Source organism: Chlamydotis macqueenii, chromosome Z (assembly GCF_036417535.1).
Source record: "Chlamydotis macqueenii isolate bChlMac1 chromosome Z, bChlMac1.mat, whole genome shotgun sequence".
Lineage (NCBI taxonomy): Eukaryota > Metazoa > Chordata > Aves > Otidiformes > Otididae > Chlamydotis > Chlamydotis macqueenii.
The window spans coordinates 21,882,377-21,910,080 of record NC_141593.1 but is presented as its reverse complement, the minus strand read 5'-3'; the positions used below and the strand labels follow the sequence as shown (position 1 = coordinate 21,910,080).

Below are 27,704 nucleotides of genomic sequence, written 5' to 3'. Positions count from 1 at the left end.
ATCAACAACTCAGTTTCACTGCATAACTAATGTAAACCAGTAATAATTAGTTTTGGGGCAAAGCGATAGAAAAGGCAAGGAAGAGAACACAGAAAACCTTTTCTGCAAGAAAAATAATAGCAGTGAAGCTCAGCTGTAGAAACAGATGATAACTTAGGTGTATGTGCTGTTAAATAAATTCCAGTAAGCAGAGAAAAAGCCTCAAAATACCAGAAGCAGGACCAAACTTACACTCAGGGATTCATCAAAGACTCTCATGAGCTTCCCCGTCAGAAAACGGAAAATTCGAACTTTTCTGTCAGACCCAAGAGTGGCCATTTTCTTGCCATCAGGTGAAAAACTTATACTGGATGGGTAAGCTTTGCATTTAGCAAATTCATATAGATCAGTATCTGTTTTATACTGCCAGTTCACATTCTTGGGAAATTTATACTCGTGAGGAGTACCAGTCCAATACTCAATCATTCCAGATTTGTCAGAAGACACTACTACTTTGTAGACAGGGTTCAATCGTATCTGAGTAAGAGAGGATGTATGGAGTTTATCAAAAACATGAAGTGGTTGGTTATTTCCTCGTCCATCATAAATGAATATTTTTCCTGTGCTCTTCTCAGATGTTGCAACAGAAGATATGGCATCTCCAGGACAATATACCCATTCACACTGGCCAGGGTAGTAGCTGCAACAAAGAATGGAAGGAGAAAAAAAAACAAACAACAGGTGTTACTTAGGTAAGAATTGAGGTATGCTATAAACTTGCAATCAAGTATCAGAAGCAAATTTTGAACTTTATTTACTAGTCTTGCTAAAATTCAACAGTCTTATAACCAAGTTTTTCCAAGTAACACAACTCAGTGGATGGCTTGGCCAATTTCTGTTGCTCTCATATTGTTTTATAAAGAGGCTATGACAGAAAGCAAAGGTAGAAGGTAGTGTAAAAGAAGAATAAGGATGGAAATCCAGCTAGCTAGCACCAATGGCATTAATGATTACTACTCAACTTCTATGACTTGATAGCATTTCTCTCCCATCTGTTATGTGATTAATGCTTCAGTGGAAATGAAGACAACTGCACCTTTGCCATACACTTACAAAAAAGTTCAACTAAGTCTTGCCAAAAAAACCAACCAACCCACTCCAAAAAGCAATGTAAGTAAAATTAAGACAATGACCCTATATTCAATAAGCATTCTGAATGCATTTAAAAAGGAACTTGCTACTACCAAAACCATAGTTTACAAATAAAACAAGCGAGAGATATTGTGAATAATTTGTGACGCCTGTGTTTAAAAAAATAAGCAAGGATTTTGAGAACCAGAACTCAGAAACTAAACAATAGACCACAAAGAAATTATACAGTCTCCATCAGAAACTCATATTTAGTATCCTTTCACAAATCAAACCAACAGATACTGAAGGACTGACAAATGACAGACACTAATAATTCGGATTTTCAATGCCTGTCTGGTAAAGATTCTCATAAAGAGAAACCAGGAATTTGTCTCAGGCTCATTAGAAAGAAAAGGATCAAATAAATACACAAATAACTAAGTATGATGTCCCACTGATCTATGCATCATTAGCAAAGTTTCTGCAGAAACAGGCGCCCTTCTCCAGGTCACTGATGGAAGTATAAAGCACGGGGATTTGCAGATAGCCACACTGTATAGATTAGTTAGAACTGAAGGACCTGAAGAATTTGAGACAAAGCTAATCAACCCTGCAATATACCAGCATATACCTATCAAAGCAGGCAACGCAAGATAATGTGAGCTGAAAAGACCACACAGAACTTATGATTCTACATTAACCACTGCAAGCCAGAGCAAACAGCCAAGAAAAAACTCTCAAGCACATCAACAGAAACTATCAGCTCCACAAACAGTAATATAGAAGACAAAACAACAAACATTAAGTTTTAAAAGGCTATTCACAACAATGCTTATATTACATCTGTATACTGTTCTCTTTTTCATTAAAGAATTTACTTCAAGTAAAACCCAATTATCTCTGAAAAAAATACATGGAGAGAGGTTGATTACTGAGGTTGAAAAAAAAAATCTATTTTAAGATAAATCAGGGAACATGCTACAAGAAAATGTTATAGGTAGCATTCTCAAGATATTCCTGAAGCAAAATGATTTAAATTGTACGTCACTTTTCCTTGAATTCTCAAACAGGAAAAAGCACCTTCTATTGTAACATAAAACTAAGTTTTTCTTAATATTAAATTCATCTTTTTCATCTTATAATTTTACCAATTTTGTAGTGACAATACAGGGCTGCTCAGTAGAAAAGACCTGCAAAAACTGAAGACTAAGGCTAACTGGAATTTTTCCACAGCAGACAGCCAAGAGGGAACACATTTCTACAGGTTAAGTACATTATCTGGAGGATGATACTAGAACAATAATCAGCAAAGCAGGTAACGTAAGGTTTTAGATAGGCATTCTGAAAAACTTTTTTTTTCCTAGCTTATACTTCTATTCAGTTGCACAACTAATCAACAAAGAGTAGACTACAAGAAGTAAGTTTTCCAACTTATGGAAGCATCAGTATTTCTACCTTCTTGGTACAGCATTCAGTGATCCTCCAACCCTCCAAAGCCACCCTTGTAACAGTACGGGGCTTGTTTTCCTCTGGTATTGTTATAAGTCAAATAACATCCATTCCTACGTCTCCCAGATTCTTTAGCTACATACTGTGTAACTACAGAAGTCCTGCAAGAACAAGACTAAGGAAAAACAACAACATCCTTTCTAACAGAAGGAGATTTCTGCCCCTGTGACAACAAATAAGACAACAGATCCAGGCCAAATTCCTTCCCTACTGGAACTATTAGTTGGCTATAATTTTTAAATTCAGTGCCAAACAAGAGAAAAAATATATGCCTAGCTAAGTATTTTGAGAAGTATCAAATATTTCTGCATACTATTTGACACTGAGGAAAGGCACAGAGCTACTCAGATCATGTATTGTGCATACAGAGTCATGCACAGACCTACTCAGATCATGTATTGTGCCTTAAGTCATACATTTTTCTATTCATTCAGGGAGTCTCCAGCCACCAGATGCATTCTGAATAATGAAAGTTACTCAATTTCATCTGACTGCGGGGAAAAAAAACCCTCAAAACCCCCAAATTATTGACTTACCTCTTAGCAAAATTACCCCCATTTATAATCCCAAACAAATGTTTTCAAGAACTAAGTAACTTACCCAAGTTTCAGCATGTTGATCATATCAAAGTTGACTACATCAAACACCTTCATTGCTTTGTCATCTCCAACTGAACAGAACAATGCCCCCTCCGAACTCACAGCAATACTCTCAATAACACCTATTTAAAAAGTTAACATACTGTCAAGACAAGGAAAGGGACATCTTTCATTTCAATATTCCACAGGAAAAAACCTACAGAGGTTTAAACCTGTTTCTTAGGTGTTTCTCCCCCTTTTTGACTTAAACTAACTGACTTTAATAACAAACAAACAAAGCCAACCAAACAGAAAACCACAAAACAGTACTTCGTATCCTATCACTGGTTAGAATCAGGTATGTGATAACGAACTATTTACCATATACATACATGAAATATTATAATTGCAACTATTTTCCTTTAAAATATTCATTTAAGAAATTGAGAACATTAAGATATGGTAAAAAATTAGAGGCTCTTCCGTTTCCATCTCTCAAAAGAGAATAAGCAGCAGAACTCTATAGACTATTACAGTCCTGCTATTAATAAATGTAATACGCAAAATTACTCTGGAATGAAGCCTGCTCTAAGTTTTTCACAACACTTATTTTTGCTTGGTAGGCTTTGTTCTCACATTGTTTCTGTCTATGAGAAGCTGATACCTGAGATAAAGAACACACAACAACATTTTTTTTTTTTTACGTGAAAAAGAAACAGTACTTTTACTAGCAATTATCACATATTTTTCTCATTTTAACAGTCTGCATATCAAACTGTTTTTTTCCACCAGGCATATCATGATTTCTAATAGCAATGAGAACATTGTTTTCTGTGCAGCCTATTTAATGTTTAGCATAGTGTAGAAGACATATGTGTACTAACTCTGGAAATTGGGTTAAAATTATTAATTCTTAATTGCAGTTCAGATGATAATCATGACAATGATGCAGAATTTACTCTACAAATGCAATAATTCAAGATGAATTTGGGATGGAAGGGACCTTTAAAGGTCATCTAGTCCAACCCCCCTGCAAGGAACAAGGACATCTCCAACCAGATCAGATTGCTCAGAGCCCTGTCCAACCTGGCCCTAACACAGCAGTCCCTGCTGAGGAGTTTCTCCCAGTCTTTCCTGTAGGCCCCCTTTAGGCACTGGAAGGCCGTTATAAGGTGTCCCTGGAGCCTCCTCTTCTCCAGGCTGAACAGCCCCAACTCTCTCAGCCTGTCCTCACAGGAGAGGTGCTCCAGCCCTCTTATCTTCATGGCCCTGCTCTGGACTCACTCCAAGTCTACATCCTTCTTACGTTGGGGGCTGCAGAGCTGGACAAAAGTGAGACTCTTTAGAGGAAAAAAAAGCAACTTCTCACCTAGGTGACTCCGGAAGTGTTTAACAAACTCAATCCCTTCTTCTATTTTTTTCCAGAATTTTACATGTCCATCATGACTGGCTGTTATGATAAAATCTGTCCTACAATTTCAAAACAAAATTAACAACAACAACAAAACAGAAAGATACACACATTATGCACTTTCATGCTGGGCAGTAATCTGCACTATAATTAATACCACGTAGAGAATGCACTTTAAACAAATTGCTGTAAAAATCTTCCTGAATGGGCACTATCACTTCCAGAAAGGTGAACAAGTATTTTAATGCACTCTGGATTAATCTATGAAAAGTCAACAGCCTGAACTGAAGAAATATATAATACTATTCCTTTTTACTACGTAAATTTTATTTCTGTTTCAGGTCTGGGTTCACAGTAGTTACTATTTACTAACGTAAGGGTGCACATATATATATGTTTTTAAAGGTGAATAAAGCTATCTCCTCAATCTGTGCAGTTCTATTCAATCATATTTGGTTCAGATTCAATCAGTTGCTCTTATTCCTGTACATACTGCACATTGCAATACATATTTCAAGATCCTTTTTTAGTCTAGTTCAACAATTTTAATCTTGCTTCTCAGTAAGTCTTTCCCTTGCGCTTAGTTTTCAAAAAACCTCTGGACACCATAACTTTCCACTATTAGACTTCTGCAATTAGAATTTCCTAGTATATACAAAAATACATCTCTGACAATGACATACAGTAGTAAAAAAAAAAAAGACACTTACTTAGTACATGCTACATGTGTAATAACATCTCTGTGCATGTAACTGCGTTCATACATCGAAGCACATGGTAGATTTTCCAGATAAACGTGTTCAAATTCAAGAACTAAATGGAATAAAAAGAGAACTCATTAATTTTTTTTTTCATAAAGGTACATCTAGCTTCTGTTCTCCCTCACTTGCGCTTGAACAGCTTGCTCCCATTTTAGTCAGGACTGTGCTAGGATTTTGTGCAAACATAATAAAAGGTTTCCACTGTGGCTTTGTACTCAGACTTACAGATTCTTGGTAGACTAAAGGCACTCAAACTCTGCTCTAACCCATACAGACGCCTCCTTTAAAGGACCCTTGGCTGTCTGAACGCATGAAACAAAATTCAATACAACAATTTTTAAGTTCCCACCAGAAAACAGAACATCATCCACACCTCACTGTCTTCCAAAACCAAATATATCCCACTTGTTGTTAAGGGATTCACTGTCCTACACAGGTATCGTAGCTTAAATTCAAAGTACCAGCACCCATCTATTCCACGGTTTAACTGGCCCTCCTAAAATAACCTGATTGCCTGCTTTTCTTTCCGATGTTTACTCCCTCACTGTTAATATCTGCACAACGGCATTCGCTCCCGAGCCAGCCGGTTTTTGTAACCCCCGGCACCCAAGGGGTCCCTCCACAGCCCGGCCATTTTAGGTACAGGCACGGGGAAAGCCCGCGGGCGGCCCAGCTGCCGGGCGCCCCGGCTCCGGACCCGGCCCGGGGCAGCGCCGCGGACGCCTGCCCAGAAAAGGAACAGGCGGGCGAAGGCTCCGCTCCTCCCGTTACCTCTCCGCTTTTTCGCCTGCGCAGCCTCCGCCGGCAGCGGCCCGACCCAGCGCTCCTCCTCATCCTCCTCATCTGCTGCTGCCGCGGCTGCCGCCACCATCTCCTCCTTGTCCTCGCTACCAGCCGCCGCCTCGGACTGCTTTCGCTTGCGCTCCAACCCGGACGCCGCCATGCTGCTCCTCCAAGACCTCCGCGACACTTCCGGCCCTCACCGCACCTCCCCTGCTGGGCGCCTCGAAAGTGACGTCACGGGGCGCAGCCAGTGAGCGCCGAGCGCGCGCAGAGCCGGGCGTGGCCGAGGCAGAGCCGAGGGGAAAGGAGCGCGGAGCCGCCATGGTAACGGGCGGGAACGGCGGGTGGCCCCGGCCCCGGCCCCGGCCCCGGCCCCGGCCCCGGGGGCTTCCTGGCCACCCTGAGCGCCGCCGGCCCTAGTCGGGCTCTCGGGTTTCGGCGCCCGGGCCGGAGCAGCCCCTCGGCCGTGGGGGCGGGGGGCTTGGGGCTCACGGCCGTTAGGGTTCGCGGGGCAGCTGGGAAGGAAGGGAGCGGCCGGACGCGCGGGGGAGAAGGCGGCGCTCGGCCCTGCCCTCGAGGGTCGACCCGCTGTGCCCCGGGGTGGCGGGGTGGATCCCGCCTTTCTGTCCTTCCCCCCCCCCCCCCCCCCCCATCGATTTTGCCAGGGCCGCTGTTACTTTTCGTTCTCGTCTCTGAATTTCTAACTGTGGTTGGTCGTTTTGTATGTGTTGACATGAAACGTTTCCCAAAAAGCTTGCCTATTGGCTTGCCTGGCAGAGAGCTTACAATGCCCGCTTGTCCCTGCGTGTATTTTTTACCTAATTACTTAGCTCTAAAATGAGGTCAGAAGGAATAACACATGTTGGAACTCGACTGTATTAATATCGATAACATGTTAAAAAAAAAAAAAAGTCTTCAGTTCTCAGGTATGCTGTACAAGTAGAAGCCCAGTTTTACCATACAGAAATAGGCAAAACTGCGAGCTGTGAGGAAAAGCGCCTGAACGTGACACTCTGGTTTATATACTTCAGCGGCACAGTATTAGGCACCACAAGTCAGTTTGGCTTGGGCTACAGAGACCTGTAGTAATTTGTACGTTTTGAAACCTTGTGTGAAATCAATCATGGAAATTTTGAAGGTCAACAATAGTAAAATCATTATAATAGTTGAAATATTTTGGGGTGGATTTTTTGCTATATATTCTGAGATTTATTTCATATATTGTTTTAATGTTGATGGATTGTATTACTGTAGGCAGGGACACAGGTGGATAGGACTATTTATTCCACCGCATGACTCCTTTTGAATTTCCAAAGGATATATCTTTTGCGGTTTTTTTTCTCCTACTCCTTTTCTATATATTTTTTTTTCTAGTTCAGATTCTTTTAGCTCTGCTGCTGAGCCTTTTTAACATGATTAAAACTTTCTGTTCAGGCTTGTTTGTTTGTTTGTCTCCTTGACAGTTTTTGGTCTGAAAAAAAAATACATTGTGTGTCAAGACTGCTTAGTTTCTTTACTAGCCTTCTGTGGGGAACTTTGCTGGAGGGATGTCAGAATTCTTAATAATTTATGTGAACTAGTTCTTTTATGTTATGGAGACATTCCAAGACTCTTAAGAAGATAATGATTTTCCTTTGCAAAAACTGTGCTTGTTAGACTTTATCAGATTATGGCAATCCAGATTTTCTAGTGTTCTGTTTTTAATTATTGATGCAACAGATTTGCCAAGAAGGCTTTAGTAGAAGTATTGCTACCTTTCCGTTATCTAGAATACTTACAGTGTTCCATGAAACATTCTGATTTTTTTTTTTCTCTTAGCCACTCTGCTGTGGCATACTTGAACTTTGGAGGTACTAGTTGAATATTTAACTTCTTTTAAATTATTCAGGTTTTCAACGTAATTTTCTCTGATGCTGCGTTTTCTGCAAATGAACAAAAGGTTGAGTTAGGAATTTGCGCATCATTAAGGCGGAGATGTTTATTTCTTCTTTAGATCTTTATCTCTTTCAATGTCTCTTTTAAATCTCTAAGTATTTAGTGGGCGCGGTGATCAATTTAAGTGTTTTTAAAGGCTTCTTGCATCTTGTATTTCTGAGAAATTCCTGTCCGTTGTTTTCCTTAAAAAAAAAAAATTCCCTTGGAGTGTCATTTTGGCCCTTCTTGTTTCTCTCATAATTACTGTTGTCATTCATGCATCTCTTTATAGAGTTAACTAGGATTCTGAACTTGGATGTGTTTCTATCTAACCAATAGTTTCTCAAACTTTAATTTGGGTTGATTTTTCTCTTGGATGTCCTGGTGGCCTCTTTCCTTGGTTGCCTGCATATCTTTCGGGTTCTTTTCTTTGTTTTTCTAGTAGCTTCCAGGACACTTTAATTCATTAATAAAAAAGATTTTGAATTCAAGTTGTCATAAGGAGAAATAGATTAGGGTATTTATTGGCAGACAGAGAAGAAGTAACTACACTTAAGGAGTTTGCAGATACATGGAAGAAAAGCAGGGCTTTGTAAATGTGAGATTCTCCTTTCGTTTCTTTATTAAAGTTGTCAGAAAATAAAAAATACCATTGCAGATAATCAAAGCAGTTTTGAAAATTTAGGACTTTGTGATTAAATTCTAAAAATCGTTATTGCTGTCTTGAAATTTTACTATCATAATATAGTTAGCTGATTTTACTGAGTTATCTAGAAATATAGAGGAGTTAATTGAAAACTTTGGGTTCAGAGGGATTGCTCTGTCACATATTTGACCTAAAGTAGCGGATATGATTCAGTAACATGTTAATAATTATTGTAGGTCTGCATGGTAACTTTTCTGTTTGCTTGTTAATAGGCTGAAGGTTTGTCAGAAGTCACCAATGACTCAGTTTGTCGTGTAGATGCCAAGGAAGAACTCTTTGAAGAGTGTGAGAGTATTTGGAAGCAGCTGGAAGAGGTATGCAAATCACAAGTGATAAACTAGATTTGTTGTAAACTTCCCTCAGCATTTTTTGTTCGTTTCCCCATCCTTCACTGCATGCTTACCCCCTCCAAAGAAACCATCACAACAAAACAAATTAAGAAAAAAAAAAAAAGAGGTGAAGAAAAAGTCTTCAGAAAGGCCAAAGGCAGAAGTGCTGCCAGGGGTGAAGAATGCCTTGCAGTGCCAAACTTTGTTGACAGTGTGCTAATGTTATGATTTAGTTAAATAGAAAGGGAGTATATGTTAAAACTAGGGAAAATGAAACAATTTACTTGTGTTCTGGTAGTACCAGCACACTGAGACTTGAGATCCTTCTGTCTTTAGCCTCATGCAAGATGGGATTCAACTGCTGTTCGCAACTACTTTGGATATTAAAAGAGGGAGAAAATGGGAGGAGAAGGAGGCTTAGAAGGACAACAGTGTTATCATGTGCTCATGCGAACTGACAGTTACATCCTCAAGAATAAAATTTATCTCTTATTATATATGGTCCAGTATGCTAATAATAACATTTTACAGTGAGTTATTTTTATCTACAGGAATCCCAGAAAAGATAAACTTTTAACACTTTTGAGGCAATGCTGTGCATCCTGTAAGCTTCTGCTGAGTCTGATGAAAACTTATGTTCTGAATTATATTTTCAGAGTCTTAATTGCTTCACTCAATTTTATGTGGTATTTATATGCTATTTTCTCAAGAGAAAATAGCATCTCTGTAGATTCAGAGCACTAAAAGTATCAGAAACTGAAGTAAAAATACTTCCAAACTTACAGTAGGGCGAAGTATAGGCAACCTACAGTGCAATAATTTTACAGAATTAGATTTAAATTACTAATGTGATTTTATTTGTTGTTAGATGTAAACTTGCCTTAATATTATACAAGTGGCAGGGAATCCTGTCTCTAGGTTTCTGAAGTTCTGTAATAAGTTATCAACAGAAGTTTTATTTGACACCACATGAGAGGATGTGAACTTTCTTTGAAATTTTCAGATTAGAAGGGATGTTAGAATGTTTATTATTTTGAATTTAATTGAAAAGCTTTGATAACTTGTAACTTAAATTGCTGACAGTTACAAAACAAGAAAGAGTTTAGCAGGTGTCTCCTGCTGAAGCCTTGGATATCTGTGATGGCCTGAATTTCAGACTCCCATTGCAGTCATGGGAGCAAATGTAGTACACTTCTAAAAATTAGACCATTTCTAAAGTGTAAAGTATATTGCCCTAAATGAGTTAAAACTAAACACTTGTATTATAATGAGATTTCTCTGTTTGGAGAGACAGAATAGTAGCAGCAAATGTGTTAACTTCTCATCAGCTTCCCTATTCAGCCTCGTCCCTGACTCTGACTTCCCAGTTTCTCATGTTCTTCGTCTGTTCAGTGTTTTTGCCCATATCAACTTTTTCCTCACAACTTGCTTTTCTCCTGAAATCATCTTTTTTGAGGTGCTACTTTTCAGTTAATTCAAGTTCCATTTTTTTTACTGTGACATGATTTAAAAATATTTCTTCATTTTCTGTTCTGGGTCAGGCTCTGAGGGATGTGGTAGGAGCCAAGTCAAAACTCTTTTATTCCTGTATTAAATGACTTCTATTGGAATTTTTAAGCATTGTGTTGCTTTCTTACAAAAGGGAAGAGTAAGTAAACATTGTGTTTTGTTTGTTTTCTATCAAGTGTCAGAGCAAGGTAATGCTTCTGGGAACAGAAACAGTGCTAAATTCAGATGCCAAGGTAAGATAGTATTTTGTTGTTGTTCTCCACAAAATATTTAGTTTTCTGTAAAGATATGGTGTGTTTCCAAAAGAAGGAAACTAAATTATCTTCACTTACTCTCTAAAGCTGACAGCTTTACTGTTACTAACTTTGAAGCTGTATTCTGAAGTATGTGTGTAGCAAATACTGAAAAGTTGCATTTATGTTTAGCAAAAAGGTTACATACAGTCCTGCCATTCACCTGATAAATAATTACTATATGCAGCAAAGTGGAGGAGGTCTGTAACTTCAATATCCAGTTGGACTGTTTCCTAAGGAGTGTATATATAATTTGTCAAACTACATGGATCCCTTTAGTGCTACTCTGGAACTTTGTATTTGCAAATAACGGTTGTTTGCCACTTGTGCATATCATTAGGAGACTGATGTGCTTGAATTAGAAATTAACTGATGCTGTACTCTGGATAAAATCCTATAAAGTAGAAATCAATTTTGTATAATTTTAATTTGGTATAGACTGAGGTTTTTATGTTTCTTTGTGGCATTACTGAAGCAAATCATACCCGTGTAATTAATACTTAAACATCCAAGAAATGCTTTTCTTGAAAGCTGTCAAAGCAAGGCAATGATTAAATGGAGTTGCAAAAATGGATATTAAATGAAGATTGCACTTAATGACAGAAAATAGGGAGGAGAGGAGAAGGTGATGTTATATCCTCTGTCAGCAATTTTCATGGGACTTTATTGCAGCTCTAACATAGGCACTTCCTGAACCAGGAAACTGCAGACCTGTTAGGCTAACCTCAGTACCTGGAAAAGTTATGGAGAAAATCATACTGGGCATTACTGAAAGACATTTAAAGAACAGTGCAATCATGTGCCACAGTCAACACAGGTTCACAAAGGGAAAGTCCTCTTTAAGTAATTTGATATGCTTTTATAACAAGATCACCTGCCTGTTGGGTGAAGGGAAGGCGGTGGATGTAGTTTTTCTGGATTATTGTAAGGCTTTTCACACTGTCCCTCACAGCATCCTTCTTGACAAGTTGTCAGGCTGTGAGATGAGCAAGGCAAATAACTGACTGAAGGGGAGAGCTCAAAGAGCTACATCTGGCTGGTGACCAGTCACCAGCTGTGTTCTGAAGGTCTCCTAAGGGGACAGTCCCTGCCTGCAGACCTGGTGCTGTGAGGAGAACTGGCTCAAGCTCACCTTCCAGTGGGCTCCATTTATACCCCAGTTGCATTTTATCTGTGGGTATGTATGGTTATGTCAGTTCTCACTGGCTGAAGACTCCTCTTTACATGTGATTCTAGATGCGTCCTAGCGTAGGGCGAATGAACCTGCCACACATGCTGAGCAGCATATTTTGCTAGGAATTTAATAGGACATGAGAGACAGTCATCTGATGTACATATTTGCTGTATGTATTTGTTGAAAAGACGGTCCTTGATTTAAGGTTGCTGAATGGTAGTGTTAATTTACTTGAGAAGCTTTTTTGTCCGGTTACTGGAATATCCAGAATGTTTCATACATGCTTTTTATCAAGTTTAAAGGAACAAAGAATGAGCTGATGCTATGGTCAAGAGTAGTGCTCCGTTGTGAAAGAGATTACACTGACTGATCTAGAAAATAAGAAGTGTTTGTATGATGATTATTTCTTTTGTTTTCAGTTTGGTTTGGTTTATTTTAAAAGGTCGTCTTTTGAAGATGCACTTTACAAAGTCATTTTGAGTAGTGAAAAGCTAAGCTTAAGTTGTCAATTATTGATATTCATATTATAAGAACTTGGCTGGTTTCTCCAGAACATAGTATGGTATTAAAATAAGTACATTTTTCAAGATCTATGGTTGTTTAGTTTGGAATTTATTAAAAAACTTCTCTGAACTGATCTTTTTTCTTATTGCTCCTATATTTTCAGTCATTACAGTAAGCTAGAGCACTAGTTCTGAAACACTTTTTGTTGAGTCCGCAGATGTGGTTTTAGCAGAAGATTGATTTGACTACTGGGGTTTTTTTTGGAAGCCAACTTTTTGTTTAGTCATCACACTTATCAAGCACAGTCCATTTAACATTAATCAACTGTGCATCTGAGGAGGAGTGGGGATGTGAAGTGTTGTCATTGCTTCTAGTTGCTCATCTTCAGTTGTGGTCATTGCCTGATATTACAGAGGAAATTAGGGGAAAAATGCCAATTCAGACTACTTCTGATTTCCCCTTTTTGAAAAAAGAATAAAATTATTTCTTGATCACTGCAAGTGGCTTTTTAAATCTTCGAAGGAATAAGTGGTCTATTTTAATAGATGCTGTCTTGTTTTCTGCTGTATAAACTTAATAATTTAATTTCTGTCTCATTCTATTCATTTTATGCTAATGCAACTCAAGACACTTCAATAAATGTTTCTTTCCTTGTCATACAGCTGTCCTTGTTAGTGATGCAAATGAAAGCATTAACAGCGGAATGTAATCAATGGCAAAAAAGAAGTCTTGAAAGTAAGTGACTGCTTCCATGTAAATTATACTTAAATAAACTTCTGCAAAGTCTCTTTTATCAAAGTATATAGCAAATGTCTGTTGATTGTATTTTCATACTATAACTATTTAAAAATTTAATATTTCCTGTAGGAGCATGTATGTTTCATTTCTATATTCTTTTTGCACTTCAGTTTGAAGTGAACTTAGAATTAAAAGTGAATTCTACTATAACTTAATATTACAATTCTGGTCAAATAAATGTGTGATTTATATCACCATCAGTCATTTAAATGGTAATTTGTCATTTAAATGATAATAGTTAGCTGATCTTCTAACAAAATAACAGAAGTTCATTATGCTGTTACCCTCCTTCAGGTTTCTCCTTACTGTGGTTGTTTCTTCTCCATCTTTCATTTGTATTTCCTTTTTAGGACAGAACTACTTTGGTAAATAATTTTGTCTTAATTTTGTCTTTTAAGAAGATGATTTTTTTAAATCTTTGCAAGTATTGCTAATAAACTAACAATAATTTACTCAGACATATTTTTAATCATGCGTCCTTTGATTTTTTTGTTTGTTTGTTTATACCTCACAAAAGTGTGTTGTATTGTGATGTACTAGCTGAAACTTTGAGGTAAACCTTTAGTGGTAGGCCCATTACACCATAATAAAATATCTAGCTTGGATGTAATGAGGGTCAGAGATTTCAGTTCAAGAGAAGGTGGTAAAAGACAATTAAGTTTATTTTAACAACACAGGAATCCAGATCATTTATTGATCCTGAGAAGCACAAACCAGTGAGACAAGTGATAGCTCTTATATTTGTTAGGTATTATCAGTCATAAGGTATAAATTCCTCAGTTCTTAAATCAGTCAGCACTGATGCTTACGTACAAAAAAAAAATTTTAACTCTTTTCCAAGGCTGATGTGGCCAGACACTGAAAAAAAAAACCCCAAAACGTGCAGAATCTAAGAATGAGTAAAGTAATATGGTTTTTCAGGTGTCCCATTTGGAGAGTCCTAAAACAGTTCACACTACACTATCATTAGTATTCAGGTAGTACTCATTGTTATATCTCCTGTCAAGGACCAACTGGCATCTCTTAACCCAGTAAAACTGATTAGTTAATCATTTGAATACTTTTGTACCAGAAGAGGCTTGATTTTTTAGCATTTGTAAAATGATAGGAATGTGTTTTAGAGAGCAAATGGTGATTTCCAATGTTTTGTCATTTGGCCAAATTGGAATGCATTTTCAGATGAACGTTGAAGTCACTTCTCCAGCTTCTTTCAAAGTTCATACTTGCTAGATATTGTGATCAAATAATAGGAGCTGGGAAAAAAAAAATATTATTTCCTATAAATAGATATTATTGCTCTACTAGAATAAATTTATAGTTCATGTGCTTTGTAAGCTTTTCTCTAAGAGTGGTCAGCCTCAAATACTTGCTAGAGGTATGTAGACCAAAAGTATGACATTAAATGAATTTGGGAAGTACTAGGTTTTGGCTGCTGCTCGTGACTAAGCTGCTGGCTTAAAGCAAATGAATTGAAAGAACTTAGAGTGTTTATGTGGGTAAAATACCTGGAGATGTTAGGTTTCCTTACTAAAATATGTAATTATTTTAAACTTTAAGCTATTTGATTAAAAATATTCTTGAGGCTTGACCTATTTTTATTGGCTTGCTGACTTGCTTTGCTCAACCATTCTTACTTGTTTCCAGGTGATAAGATTTATTATTAGAAATCTTAGTTTTGTACTAGATAAATGATCTATGCATATTATAATGCAAATAATATTTTGCAGCCCAAGCTTTGCCTTCTTGGCTACCTTTCTGAGGGAAGAAAAATAAGTTGCTGCTAAGAATTTGAATAGAGTTATAGTGCTTATATGAAAATGAGAAGTCTATCATGCTTACATCTTCTCTGTCCATCTTGGCTCCTTTCTAGCTACTGTTTCTTTTGAAGAAGGAATTACTTCTGAAAAATTGAATTTATGTAAATAGGAATAGCAAAAATACTGATTTAATACAATTTACTAATAGAGCATGAATGTCAGGCTGTCTGGTTACTTTAATTTCTGCTTTCAGTATTGGCCAGTTTGTTTCTTGTAAGTGACAGCATGTCAGCATTTCAATTTTAAACCTTATTTTCAGAGGTTATAACTTGGCAGTTCTACATTTCTTTGGGCACAATACTGGTAAACAGACTAATCCACAATGCAAATTTTATTTTTCAAAGCTTTTGCTTTAGTCTCTTGTTCTTTCTTAATTTCTAGTACTATTTCTGTAGCTGCTAAATCAGCTTATTAAAACTTTTTAACAAGAATTTGGCTCATAAAAATAGAATTTAACTTTTAGCTTTGCAAAATAAGGAAACAACCATATTTTAAACAATATAAAACACTTATGCTCTCTGCATAATGTTTTGCATTTTGTTTTGTTTTGTTTTCAAGTTCCTCTTTATTTTAGCAGGAGTTTCTGTATGAATACGTGCATAGTAGTTAACTTTTACATTCCTAGCATCTGGTAGTATTGTGCTTAGTAGTTGTGCTGTGTTATCACTGGGCACTTCTATTTGACATTTTATTTTTGCATGTGTAGTGATTCATAAGTGAAAAAGCTTTAAGTGATAGTGGATAGAGCAAGTCGTGTTCTTTACAGTAGCAGCTGCCAGAAGTATGTTGTCCTAGTGTCTTTGACCTGTACTGTTACCTCACTAAATTAGGAGTAGTGATCTCTTTCCTAGGAAGATGTGGCCTTCTGTTCTTATACTAACACAATATGCATATTGAATGGGAAGCACATACTCAGGATTAGGTATCTAAAAATGAAGAGGTGTTAGAAACCAATAGCAGAAAGTGATAATTCCAGGTAGTGAGGGCTCATGATAATCATGGTCGGGGAGTGGCAGGGGGGAGGAGTTGTATGGATTTCTTCAGATAAACCAGTGAATGTGAATAAAGCCATGCCAATTAATTTTATCATGAGTATGTAGGAGATTCATGTCTGTAAATAATGTTGCTCTAATAATAGCATAGACCACTACCTCTGACAGCTCTTAAACATAAGCTTAATTTGGGAGTGCTCTACTCAAATCTTGTGTCAAGATTTAGAGACAGTAGTTCTCTAAGTAAAAAGGGATTTTAATGTGACATGTAGTTTAATGCATTTTGAACTCGGTAGTTTTGCTGGTTTTCATCTCAGAACATACATTGCTTTTAAAACTACTAATCTGGGTGTTCTCAAAATTTGTAGAAATAAAAACTATAAAATTACTTTACTGAAAAAAGTACTTTTTATGAAATCAACTGTGTTGTGTTTAAGAGCTACTTAATGCTTTTATGAGAGGGTTACGGGTTTTCCTTTTTGTTAAAGGAAAAGCTTTTATTGAAGTTATTATTTTTAAGATTAGAGATTTGGAGCCCAGCTTGGACAAAAAAAATATCGCCATCATACTGAGATTTAAATCTGTTAGAGTAGCTTTAATTTCTCCTGTTAATAGATTAAAATGCTTCACTTTTGAAGAAGTCATATGTTTATGCAGATGCCGCAAGTTGACATTGAACTGAGAATTGACTGAAGTTCATTGAGAGCTATCAAATACAACAATTTACTTTTTATTCAGAAAAATCCGTGAGCCATAAATCACTATGTTTGGCTGAGGCATTCTTGGGAAACATTACCACATCCTTGAATAGTGCCATACTTTACCTTAAGTACTGCTGTTGCTCAGAGTTGGAGTTAAGGTATTGGCCTTCCTGGCCCTTTCATCTCCCTACATGTTCTTGTGAACAGTAAGGATAGCGACATGATTGAGTTCTTTAAATGCTCGTCAACCATTTGGGAGGCTGTTTAACAAGGAATTGGAAGACTGTAAGAATTTGCCCACATTGGTAATGTTGATGGAATCCCTTGCACTGAAAAAAATCAGGCGTGCTTATGTTGAAGTATGACTGTACTTCACATTTCAATATTATGTACCTGAGCTAGTGCGGGTAAAAAAATAATGCAGAAGTGTTAACACCACACTTTCAATCTGATTTAACTTGCTGAAAAGTGACAGTAGGTTAGCCCAGCAGGATACCACAAAATGTGGTTAAACTGCTGCTGACAGCCAAGCTAGCTTTTTAGAGGCTACACAAGTTTCTCTAGCCACGCTGCTTTTCAGTATAAATAAATCTGTATCATCCAATGCAAAAAAAAACCCAATTAATTTTATTTTTCAGTAATTTCTACAAATCCAGATGTACTGTTAGCATTAGGAAAAGAAGAGGTAAGTCTTTTTGTTTGTTAAAAGATAGTAAAATTTTATTGAAAAAAAGAAAAAAGCATATACAGTTGCTGCATTTTCCTATGATTACTCCTGTGGTGGGCTACTGCTAAGAGACTGTGTCTGTTTCTTCAGGCACTGTTGTTCTAAATTTTTTCTTGCCTATATTCTTAACTACTAAAATTTCCTAGTTGTAATAAGTAATTTTTTAAATGAAAAGTTTTTGAATATTGCATTTCATACTTGATATTAAATAGTGTAACATTATGTGTTACACAGAAGAGTCAGTGTTCTTGGATCTAGAGTTCTGTGGCGATTAACTTGCAAATAATTTGTTGAGTTCTCCCAGCCTTGGAAAAAAAAGAGCAAATCAAAAATGTCTTAGGGGTAGCATTACACTACATTGATTGGACATTGGTATGCAACATGATCTGAGAATATTTCTGTGGCTATGACTAAAAAAAAAATAAATTTTTGTTTTTGTCTTCCTAGCAGCTTTCCTCCGTCTAGTATGACAACAAGGAACCCAACTGCTGTAAAAAGCCATTATTAACAAATTGTTTGGTTACACAATTTCATTTGACTGTTTTGCTATGGCAAGTTTGACGTTCCATTTCGTGGCCTATTTTGATGAGAATTCAAATTTTTTTTCAGATGCTGCATATTTAGAGCATATTTGCTTCTATAGAATGTTTTCACAAATTTTATTTCTTTGAGCTAAGTAGAAAAGTTCTCATAGTTTTTATGGAAGGAGACAAAGTACATCCAAATCATAGGTTTATATTAAAAAAACATAATAGAAATAACTACTTTGTCGAACGTAATGCGCTAATGAAAGACCCAGTCCACTGAGAGTCCGCTGTTCCCTATCTTCAGCAGCACATATAGCTTCTGGATGCAGTAGTTTTATTTCTCCCTATTTCCTCTCCCAAATATGTCCGTATCACTGAGAACCATTTAATTCAGGGATGCAGTTAGTCTTTCTTTGCTGCATCTTTGTTTTCTGAGTTCTCTACATTTTATATTGATATAATTAGTATGGATTAATTCTTGCAAGCAGCTGCAAGAATTTAGATGACATAGCCCTGGTGGTGTAGGTATTTTCTCCTCAGTCATTCATCAGATGAGCAGTTCATGTGTATGTTCCATAATCTGTTTCAGGTAAAATAAACTATGTTGTTTTACAAAGCTTCAACAAGACATTAATGAGCAACTGGTGACAGTAGCATTTTAAATAGCTCCAACTGGATTTAAAAATAGTGTGTCACTCTATAGCCATATTTCTTAACAAATTATGGATAATTTTGGCCCTGTTTACAGATTTACACATGTACCCTTACACAGAACAAATACTGCAGACTGGGCTATCTGCAAAAACTGTAGGTTTGTTTTTACTTTTTATAGTTGGCGAAAGTAAAGAGTGATCTTGAAATGGTGCTCTCAACAGTTAAGTCAAAGAATAAACAACTGGAAGATGATCTGAAAAGGTAATAGAATAATTTGCATTTATGAATGCTGTAAGCTTTTTTTAGCACAAATTGTTTTTTTGACTGTCCAGGAAAACTATTTATCTGTTGTGCCATTTCTTGCTTTTCATGTTTCAAAGAGAACGGCAGTGGCATGAGGAACAGGAGCAGGTACTAGATGCTCTTAATAGAATTGAAGAAGAGACAAAGACCAAAGTTGAACCACTTTCCACTAAAAGGTATTTCTACAGTGTTGAGTTTTGATATTGAAGAATTTAAATGTCAACAAGAGCAAAGGAGCAAACAAACTCTTAAACATACTTCTTATTTTGTTAAATAGATCAAACAGTAACAGTAATCCATATTTGAAACATGGAAAATATTGCTACTATCTGCTTATATCCTGTGATTCAAGATGTTGAACTTATAACAATAGAAAACAGGAATTCATTTACTTAAGAAGACTTTTTAAGTTATTTTATTGAATTTCTTGTTCTATTGCTCTGCTTTTACTATTAGTTTGACTACTAGAACCTTTCGTACACTGCAAAATCAAGCGTTGAAACTAAAGATATATAAGGAAGAAATCTTAAGTGCTCTGGGTGAATTCCTAGAAGACCATTTTCCCCTTCCAGAGGAAGGTGGAAGAACTAAAAAGAAGAAGGTAAGATTTTCTTAACTATTAAATTTGTAATGTTCAACTTCTATTTAATTAGATGCAATATCTTTTTAAAGTCACTAGCATAGAATCTGCAGTTATACTTTGAAATAAGTATAGTTCTTACAGCTGGTCCTTTAGGTTTCATTTATATTTTTCACGTTGGTTTATATTATTAAAGGCTGTTCCCAGCTGGATATTTTCTTGTTTAATGCATATATCCTTTACCCAATGAGATGCATAGCAATGTATTGTATTTCTCACTGAACGGCAAGCTGTGCCAAGTTTGGAAATGGTGAGGGGTTCACTCCAAATTGTTTCATTTTATTTTTTTACTGAACTAGGCAAGTGGATTCGTATTTTACTTGGCAAAGCAAATTTTAATTGTCTAACAATGTTTTTGGAACAATAATAAGGACAAGTGTTTATAATTACAGTGTAGTCTGGAATGTTAACCATCAGTTTCTGTTCAGGCAAACTGGGCCAAAAATTATCTTAAAACTTTATGGAAAATAGGCAGTCAGGGAGTATTTTGCATAATAAATTCAAAGTCTGCAGTAAAAATAAACCTTTTACCATAACTATTTGAAAGAATAGTTACCAAAAAGCTACAAAAAAGGCAGGAGTTGATTTTTATTTCAGACATACTTAAGAATACAGAAATAGAAAGGATTTCTTTAATCCAATTCCCTGTTATTTCAAATGACCACGTAATATAATTTCTTCAATATTGTCATTGAGCTCTATTTTAAAACTAATTATTTTTGTTACTACTGTTTCTATTGGGTTTTGTTCTAGTACCTCAGCACTCTGGTTAGAAACTGTCTCCTAACTTCCAGTCTAAATATATTAATGTCCAACATGGGTCTGTGTATTCTTACACCAGTATTGTCCTTAGAATAGCTCTTTTTCTTGTATTTATTCCTCCTGATGTATTTTTAGACAGCAATCTTATACCCTCTTTTTCTTTGTTTTGCTGAATGAGCTAGCAAAACTCTGTTGTTCTTTTCCTGTAAGACAATTTTTTTCAATTCCCTGGCTTATCCTATTAATACACACTTTCTGTGTCTGCTTCCGCTTGGGTTCATCTTTTTTGGAGCCTGGTAAAAACTATATTACAAACAAAACTACTAGCTCACAGTTACCACAAAAGTAACTGATTGCAACTTTGTCTTTTTCTTGCTGTTACTTCCAACTGATGAACCCTGAGCTTTTAATTTAAAAAGTCTTGCTTTTGCACAGAAGCACATAAAAATATGAAATGGAGCATTCAAGGTATGATGTCCATTTTCAAAGTTTCATTCAACCATCTTCAAACATCTTATTCTATTCTGTCTTAGTTCTTCAGTATATCAATGCCTTCCAGTTTCCTACTGCTGCTAAATGAAATACAGCTCCGACGTTAAGAAATTAAAGCTTCAGGGATTTAATGAACAGTTATCTTTCGATCATATATTTCCTAATTTCAGCCTGATTACGTCATCTCACTATTTTCTGGTTCTTATTCATCTTACAGTTGTTCTAGGACATGCCTCTTCAATCAGTAATTACTTCCCCAAATGCATTTTAAACGATTGTCCATTTTTTCATATATATATGTATATATATATATATATAAATTACTATTTGCTATAATGAGATACACAAATTTATTCGCTCCCATTTATGTGATGTCATAGGAAAATTCAGGCTGGAAGTGACCTCTGGAGATCTTCCATTCGAACACCATCATCAGGGTAGTGCCAATGTCAAAGCTAGATCGAGTTGGTCATGGTCATTAGCTACTCTGCCTTCATCTCTCTTCCGTACTATTTTCCTTACTAAAATTTAAAGTACACATAATCATCCAAGGTATTTAGGATTAACCAACCCTTCCTCTGCTCACAGAAGCTCACTTTCTACCTTTTTAAAATTCTACTTAAATGTAAAATTTATTTTGATAAATTTCCAGACAAGGTTTTGTCTTATCTTAGTTTAAATTTTATTTATGCAGTTTGTTTTCTGACAAGTCTTTTTCTTTCCTTTTACTCATGAATTCATAGCTGCTTCTATATATTTTGACTCAGTTGGATCTCAGTGGCTCAACTGCAGGTCCTTTGCATCTAAGTGATTAACTGTGAAGGCAGGAGAGACAGTAATTTTCACCTATATTTTCTTTGCATCAGAAGTACTAACTGTCAGCACTAGCAATTAAACTTGCTGCTACATTGATTCAGGGAAACACCTTATTCACATCTATTTTCAGCTTGGTTCAACACTCTGGAAGCAGTGAACTCTTAACTCTGTACATCAGTAATCTGGCTTCCCCTTCGGAAGCTTCTTGTGATCTCAGTAGTTTTGTGTGAGGGCTAATGTGCGGGGCTGACATTTGTAGGGCGTGGCTCCAGAGTAGTGTGGACTGCTCCAAGCCTTGCTGTTCTGGTTCCACCCTCCTTTCACTAGGCACTTGCATCCGAGATTGGGAGTGGGAGAGAAAACTGAATCACAACAGCCCAGGTTAGCTTCTGTGGCCATGGTCCACCATCTTTAGTGTAGGTAGTGACTGAGGTAAGAATTATCTTGCATTTGAAATTTCAGATTAAAAGAAAACACATTTTTTTTCAAGATATTCAAGTCGTCTATTGATGAACATTCTTTACATCACTCTGTCTCATGGAAGGGAAAAGAAGGTGCCTTTCAGGTTAAATAAATAAATGCTGAGCATCCTGCTTAACAGTGACTTTATAAGCATCAGTTAATTGGAGGTACTTACTGTACTGGTGACACTTAAAATATGTAATTCTATAAAACAATATATGCAATGTATATCATAAACCTAGCCAAATAAGTTTGCTGATTCTGTGAGAATGCAAACCTCTTTACACTAATATAATATCCTTAGGATTTTACTCTTTGTATAATGGTTTTAGTAATTACTGAAGTTACAACCTAGTTTCAACTTTGAAACATGAATATTGAACCCACTACCTAAGTTATTAAGTAATATTCTTCACCAGGAAAATAAAACTGCCAAGGCTACGAAGTATCTTAACCTTTTGCAGCTTCTTAGCGTAGGTTCTATTTCCTCAGCCTAGTATCAAGATAAAGGCACAAAGATAGGCATTATAGAATGCTAGCTCCATGGTTTGCAAGGTTTCCATGAAGCAGGCAGGATATCTTCCTTGTAACTTTCTGAAGGTGACAATATGAGAACTGTGACTGGAAAAAAAGAGCCAATACTTGTGTTTCACAAATTCTTCTATATTGCTTGTATTCTTCTTCTGTTCTAAAAGTGGAGTTTGTATAAGGTGCTGCACAGCTGTTAATATCTTAGGACTTAGATTGACGTATTCAACAGCAGTGCTGAGTAAGCAGCCCCTAGTGCTGTATTATTTCCTTTATTTTGTTGAATGTGAAGTGGATGGAGGAAAAAGGATATAACTGAAAAATAAAAGGATCGGGTTCACCATGTAACAACAGAAGCAGTTTTTTTGGTGTTGTTGTCTAAGGAATCCATATCAGTTTATAGGCAAATGGCTTGATTTGCTTGCTACAAATGAAAATAATTTTCTGATGATATTTTATTAAGGACTTTTTTTCAAATTATTAATGATGCTGTTTCTTAAGCTTGGAAAGTTTTTTAATTGAAGTCAGAGTAAAAGTTAAACAAATATTCATCAGTAGATTTTGAAAAAATATTAAGGCACTATGAACTGAAATCTTGAACTGTGTCAAATTTGCATTGTAAACATTTTTCTAAAGTTCATGAAAAACATTATTTTTTCCTAATAGATCATATTCACAGAATGTTTTGCACTGTACTACATAATAAATAGAACGTACTTGGTTTTATTTAAATGTAAACCCAGGTAGATATTCTATGATCACTTAAGAATAATATTTTTAAATAATTAATTTAAAATGTTACATTTAAAGTGTATGATTGAACTGGTAGATTTAAATATTACCTTGTATTTCTGTCATGTCTAAATCTATATCTTCATCTGTTGTGTACTATGCAATCAAATAATTGTGTGATTATTTTTCTTTGTCAATTAACATTTTTCCTGACTATTTAATTTTGATTTTTGTTAATTTGGCTGGTGCGGTTGTTATCTTTGCAGGATTCTTCTAAAGAGCCAGCTGTAGAACTGATAACACTGCATGAAATTTTAGAGGTAAGATGATTTTGTTGTATAGAAATTTGGGGGATTTTCCAGTAGATCTAATAATGATATATTAATAAGATAAATAATAGTAGATGTCATACAGTCAAGATAGTTAATTAAAAAGTAGAATGTTTAAGAGTGTTATGTCAGATTTCTGTTTTAATTTCTATCAGATTAAAACCCCAATTTTTTATAAGAGATGTGGCAATAATTTACATAAACTGAAGATTTAGTTAAGCTGGAGAATAATTATTCTTTATTTCTTAATTTTATAATGATTATTTTAGAGCAGCTTTATGACCCCTAGTGGCTCATATTAGAGGAGACAAATGTTATGCTTAACAAAAAAATTTCCATGTTCCATTTCATGCTGTATTTTGTACTGTTTCAATAAAAGCATTTCTGAAATACAATACAATAATAATTAGAGAATGAGCAACTAATGTGTAGTCTCATGTATTAACTGGATTATCATCTCATATGAGGAAATCAGTGGATCTGATTTATGCATTTCTAATCAATGTAAAATATGCCAGCACTGCTTAGTGTGTATTTTTAATCACAGTCCAATTTATGAATTTTAATTGCAAGGCATTATTTGGAAGGAGCATTGAAAGTCTTTTCATTAGTATTGTTCCTTCTTGTCTTAAATGTGGCATTTGAACTGAAATGTCCTATTCTTCCTCCATCATCATTCTTCAGATAATTGTAAGCATCTATGTGTAAGACCTCCCTGGGGTAAAAGGTTTTTTCCTGAGGGAAAACTTGATGAATAACAACTTTCTGGTATTAAGATGCTATGATCTGGTCACTATGACATTGTTGTACTTTAGTTTAAAGCCCAGGCTCTGGGCTTACATCATCAAAATAGTTTTATATGCTTCAAGTATCTCAGCATGCCTAATAATGCCAAATTAGGCAGAACTTGCAAACAGATTAGAATTTAAAATAACCACATTCCTGTGAAATTAAAATTTTAAAGCTCTTCTAATGCTGTAAAATTGCCTTTCATATTTGCCTGATATTGTTAATCTCAAAATATGATCACATCCAAGTAATGTCTAATTTCCTTTTGGAAGAACATACTACTTCCAAAAATCAGACTTATTTTTAATTTTAACTGTCTTGGCGTAAGCTGTTAATCTCCCTTATCTTTGTTTTATGGGAGTGTTTTTGGTTGAGCAACTTGGTTCTAGTTTCAAGTGCCTGTTAAATTTCAAAAGTATTTTCTTAGATACAGATAACAGTTTCTTAAAGAGACAAATGCAAAGCTGTCTTTGTATTATAATTACAGATTTAGGATTTGCTGTTTTACGAATGTAATTCATTAACAGAATTATAATCAGTGCAAGTGTTCCATAACCATGTCTCCTCAATCTCCATGTGTTTGTTAAATTATGACAGTGTACATTTTTAAATAAATCCACTTTGAAAAGCTAGGTGTGTACATTTATATTATTTAGATATGTTAGTACCTACTTCATTAAATTAGTGTGAGTAGTAAGGAAGTAGTAAACTCTTTTGTCATGCAAATCTCAGAATTTTTATTATACTACTTTTTATTCCAGTAATAAAACTGTAATTTTTTTTTTACAAATGTAGTAATTATTTTCCTTTTAAACAGTTTGAAGATTATTCCTTTCTGATTGAGAATTTAGTGAACTAGTTTAAGATTTGAAAGACTGTTTACAATACAAATGTATCTAAAGTTACAGCATGAAGGCTATTTTGGAATATCAGATGTCAGAAAAAACTAAGTAACAGTTCATCTGAAATAATGCATTTGGAGCAAATACTCAGAATTACGGCAGATAAGTAAAAAAGACGTAAACTGGAACAATTCTGTGGAATTTTCTGAAAAAGAAGAGCAGTATTTTTTAATTATTTTTTAAATAGCAATGAGTGGGAAAAAAAGAGTAAAGTCTGGCAATGAGGATTTTGAGTTTTTCGTCAGCAACAAAGGGACAGAATATTTTCTACCTGCTGAAACTGGGAAAGCTATAACATTTAGAAGCTCTGAATAGAAAGATGAAATATTTGTGATTAACAGAGAGAGCACGGGATAGTTAAAGTTACTTAATCTGTAATATATGCAATATTGCCCGTGAGCAATGCTGTGAAGGCATAAACAGGGTCTCCAAGAACAGAGTGTCAAAACTGATCTGTGTTTTTAATGTTATTAAGTAATTTTGTGTTTAGAAAAGGAACAAAGGAGAAGTAAGGAGGTATCAAGAGGAGGTGAATTGTAAGGTGCTTTTCATGCCCAAACAAGAAGTGATATTCAGAGTTTGGTTAATCCATTTTTGAGATAAGCAAAAAGAGTTGATATGCAAATGTAGTGAAGTTAAAGTAGGACTATGATGTTTAACTTTCACAGGTGCAAACTTATTTATTTCTAACACTACAGAAGGATACAAAATACAGGAAAAACAATTCCTCATGATCTAAGAAGATGGGTTTTTGTTTGTTTTTTAGCTTATTAGTGAAATGACATTTGGAAAAACTGTAAGATGTATGTTCTTCTCTGCTAAAATCTGAAAGAGTGAGGCAGAAATACTGTTTGTTGACAGTAAGTCATTATGGTTTTGGTGCAGGTGATTTTCCAAAATCTAACTGTCCCTCTTATTTAATGATTTTAATCTTTTATAACTATTCTTTAAATCGGTATCTGTTAATTTAAGGATTTACCACCTTTATGTTCAGATATTTTAGGCACTTACAGTTACACTATCTAAAATCCACTAAGAATTTTTAACAGACAGTGAAAAACTTTAGTCTTGATAAAAGGAGAATTATGTTTCTGTTTTCTGTGTCAAAAAAAAGATGTAATTAAGTTCATTGGAAGTTCTTCATTTTACTTCTACATTGAGCAAGTCTTGTATTTCTCCTATAGTCTTGTTTCTTAGATTGCCTACATAAGTGTCTCATTACAATAATTTTTATAAATCTAGATGTTTTATTCATTTCCTAAATCTTATCCTTTTGGTTTTCCAGATTCTTATAAACAAATTAATAAGCACACCACATGAACCCTATGTAACAATCAATGACTCATTTTGGCCACCTTATATTGAGCTGCTGCTGCGATATGGAATTGCCCTGAGACATCCAGAAGATCCAAGCAGGATACGCCTAGAAGCCTTTCACATGTAGTGTGACCTGCACGTTACAAGAAAACAAAGCACCAGTGCTTTTACCTGGGGGCTAATACTTATGTTTTTTATATCAGCAATCTCTTGTTGGATCATTTTACTTTTTAATTTCTTTTTAAATAAAATATTAATTTGGTCAGAGTGTAAAATAAGAAAGAAGCCAAAAATTTCTACTTTAACTCCTTACAGTTTGTCTTGGTTTTGGCAGGGATGGAGCTAATGTTCCTCTCAGTAGCTGATGTGTTTTGGATATTGGATGTGAAGAATGTTGATTAAAAACTCTGATGATATGAGTTGTTGCTAATAAGACCAAGGACACTGTCCGGCTTTCCAAGTCTTGCTAATGTGCAGATGCAGAAAGGTGGGAGAAAGAAAAAAATAATTGACCCAAACTGGCCAAAGAGAGTATTCCATGCTGTAAACGTCATGCTTGGTATATAAGTGGGGAATGCCCATGAGAGGGGCATCCGTTTTTCTATCTCATCTCTTTCTCTTGCTTGCTGGCATCCTTCCCTCTACCTTGCTGGCTCCCTTTCACTCCTTTGCTTGCTGCTTGGTTTCATTTCTGTGACCGCTGCTCAGGATGGGCTGTATCGGCCACTGGGACATCAGGTGGTGAGAAATCGGGCATTGTTCATTTTGTATATATTAATATTCTGTAGTTATTGTAGTTTTCTTTTGCTATTTTAGTAAACTGTCTTCATCTCAA

At 35.7% G+C, this 27,704-nt stretch overlaps 2 protein-coding genes across 2 annotated transcripts in view; one reads left to right on the top strand and one right to left on the bottom strand.

The window, feature by feature from the left end:
* Positions 1 to 6,375, bottom strand: part of PPWD1 (peptidylprolyl isomerase domain and WD repeat containing 1) — a 13,953-nt gene extending 7,578 nt beyond the window's left edge. The window contains exons 1-5 of the mRNA XM_086770652.1: positions 6,141 to 6,375; positions 5,319 to 5,421; positions 4,567 to 4,667; positions 3,220 to 3,340; positions 232 to 679 (exon numbers count right to left, since the gene is read on the bottom strand). Of these exons, the coding sequence (XP_086626778.1) occupies positions 232 to 679; positions 3,220 to 3,340; positions 4,567 to 4,667; positions 5,319 to 5,421; positions 6,141 to 6,312 (945 nt within the window). The 5' untranslated portion in view covers positions 6,313 to 6,375. The remainder of the gene's footprint in view (positions 1 to 231; positions 680 to 3,219; positions 3,341 to 4,566; positions 4,668 to 5,318; positions 5,422 to 6,140) is intronic.
* On the top strand, positions 4,776 to 27,704 carry CENPK (centromere protein K). Its single transcript, XM_086770602.1, has 11 exons — positions 4,776 to 4,844; positions 6,165 to 6,476; positions 8,985 to 9,086; positions 10,787 to 10,843; positions 13,244 to 13,316; positions 17,528 to 17,574; positions 18,976 to 19,058; positions 19,178 to 19,276; positions 19,557 to 19,701; positions 23,799 to 23,852; positions 26,838 to 27,704. Exons 1-11 carry the CDS (start codon positions 4,776 to 4,778, stop codon positions 26,994 to 26,996), a joined length of 1,200 nt encoding a protein of 399 aa, XP_086626728.1. The 3' UTR covers positions 26,997 to 27,704.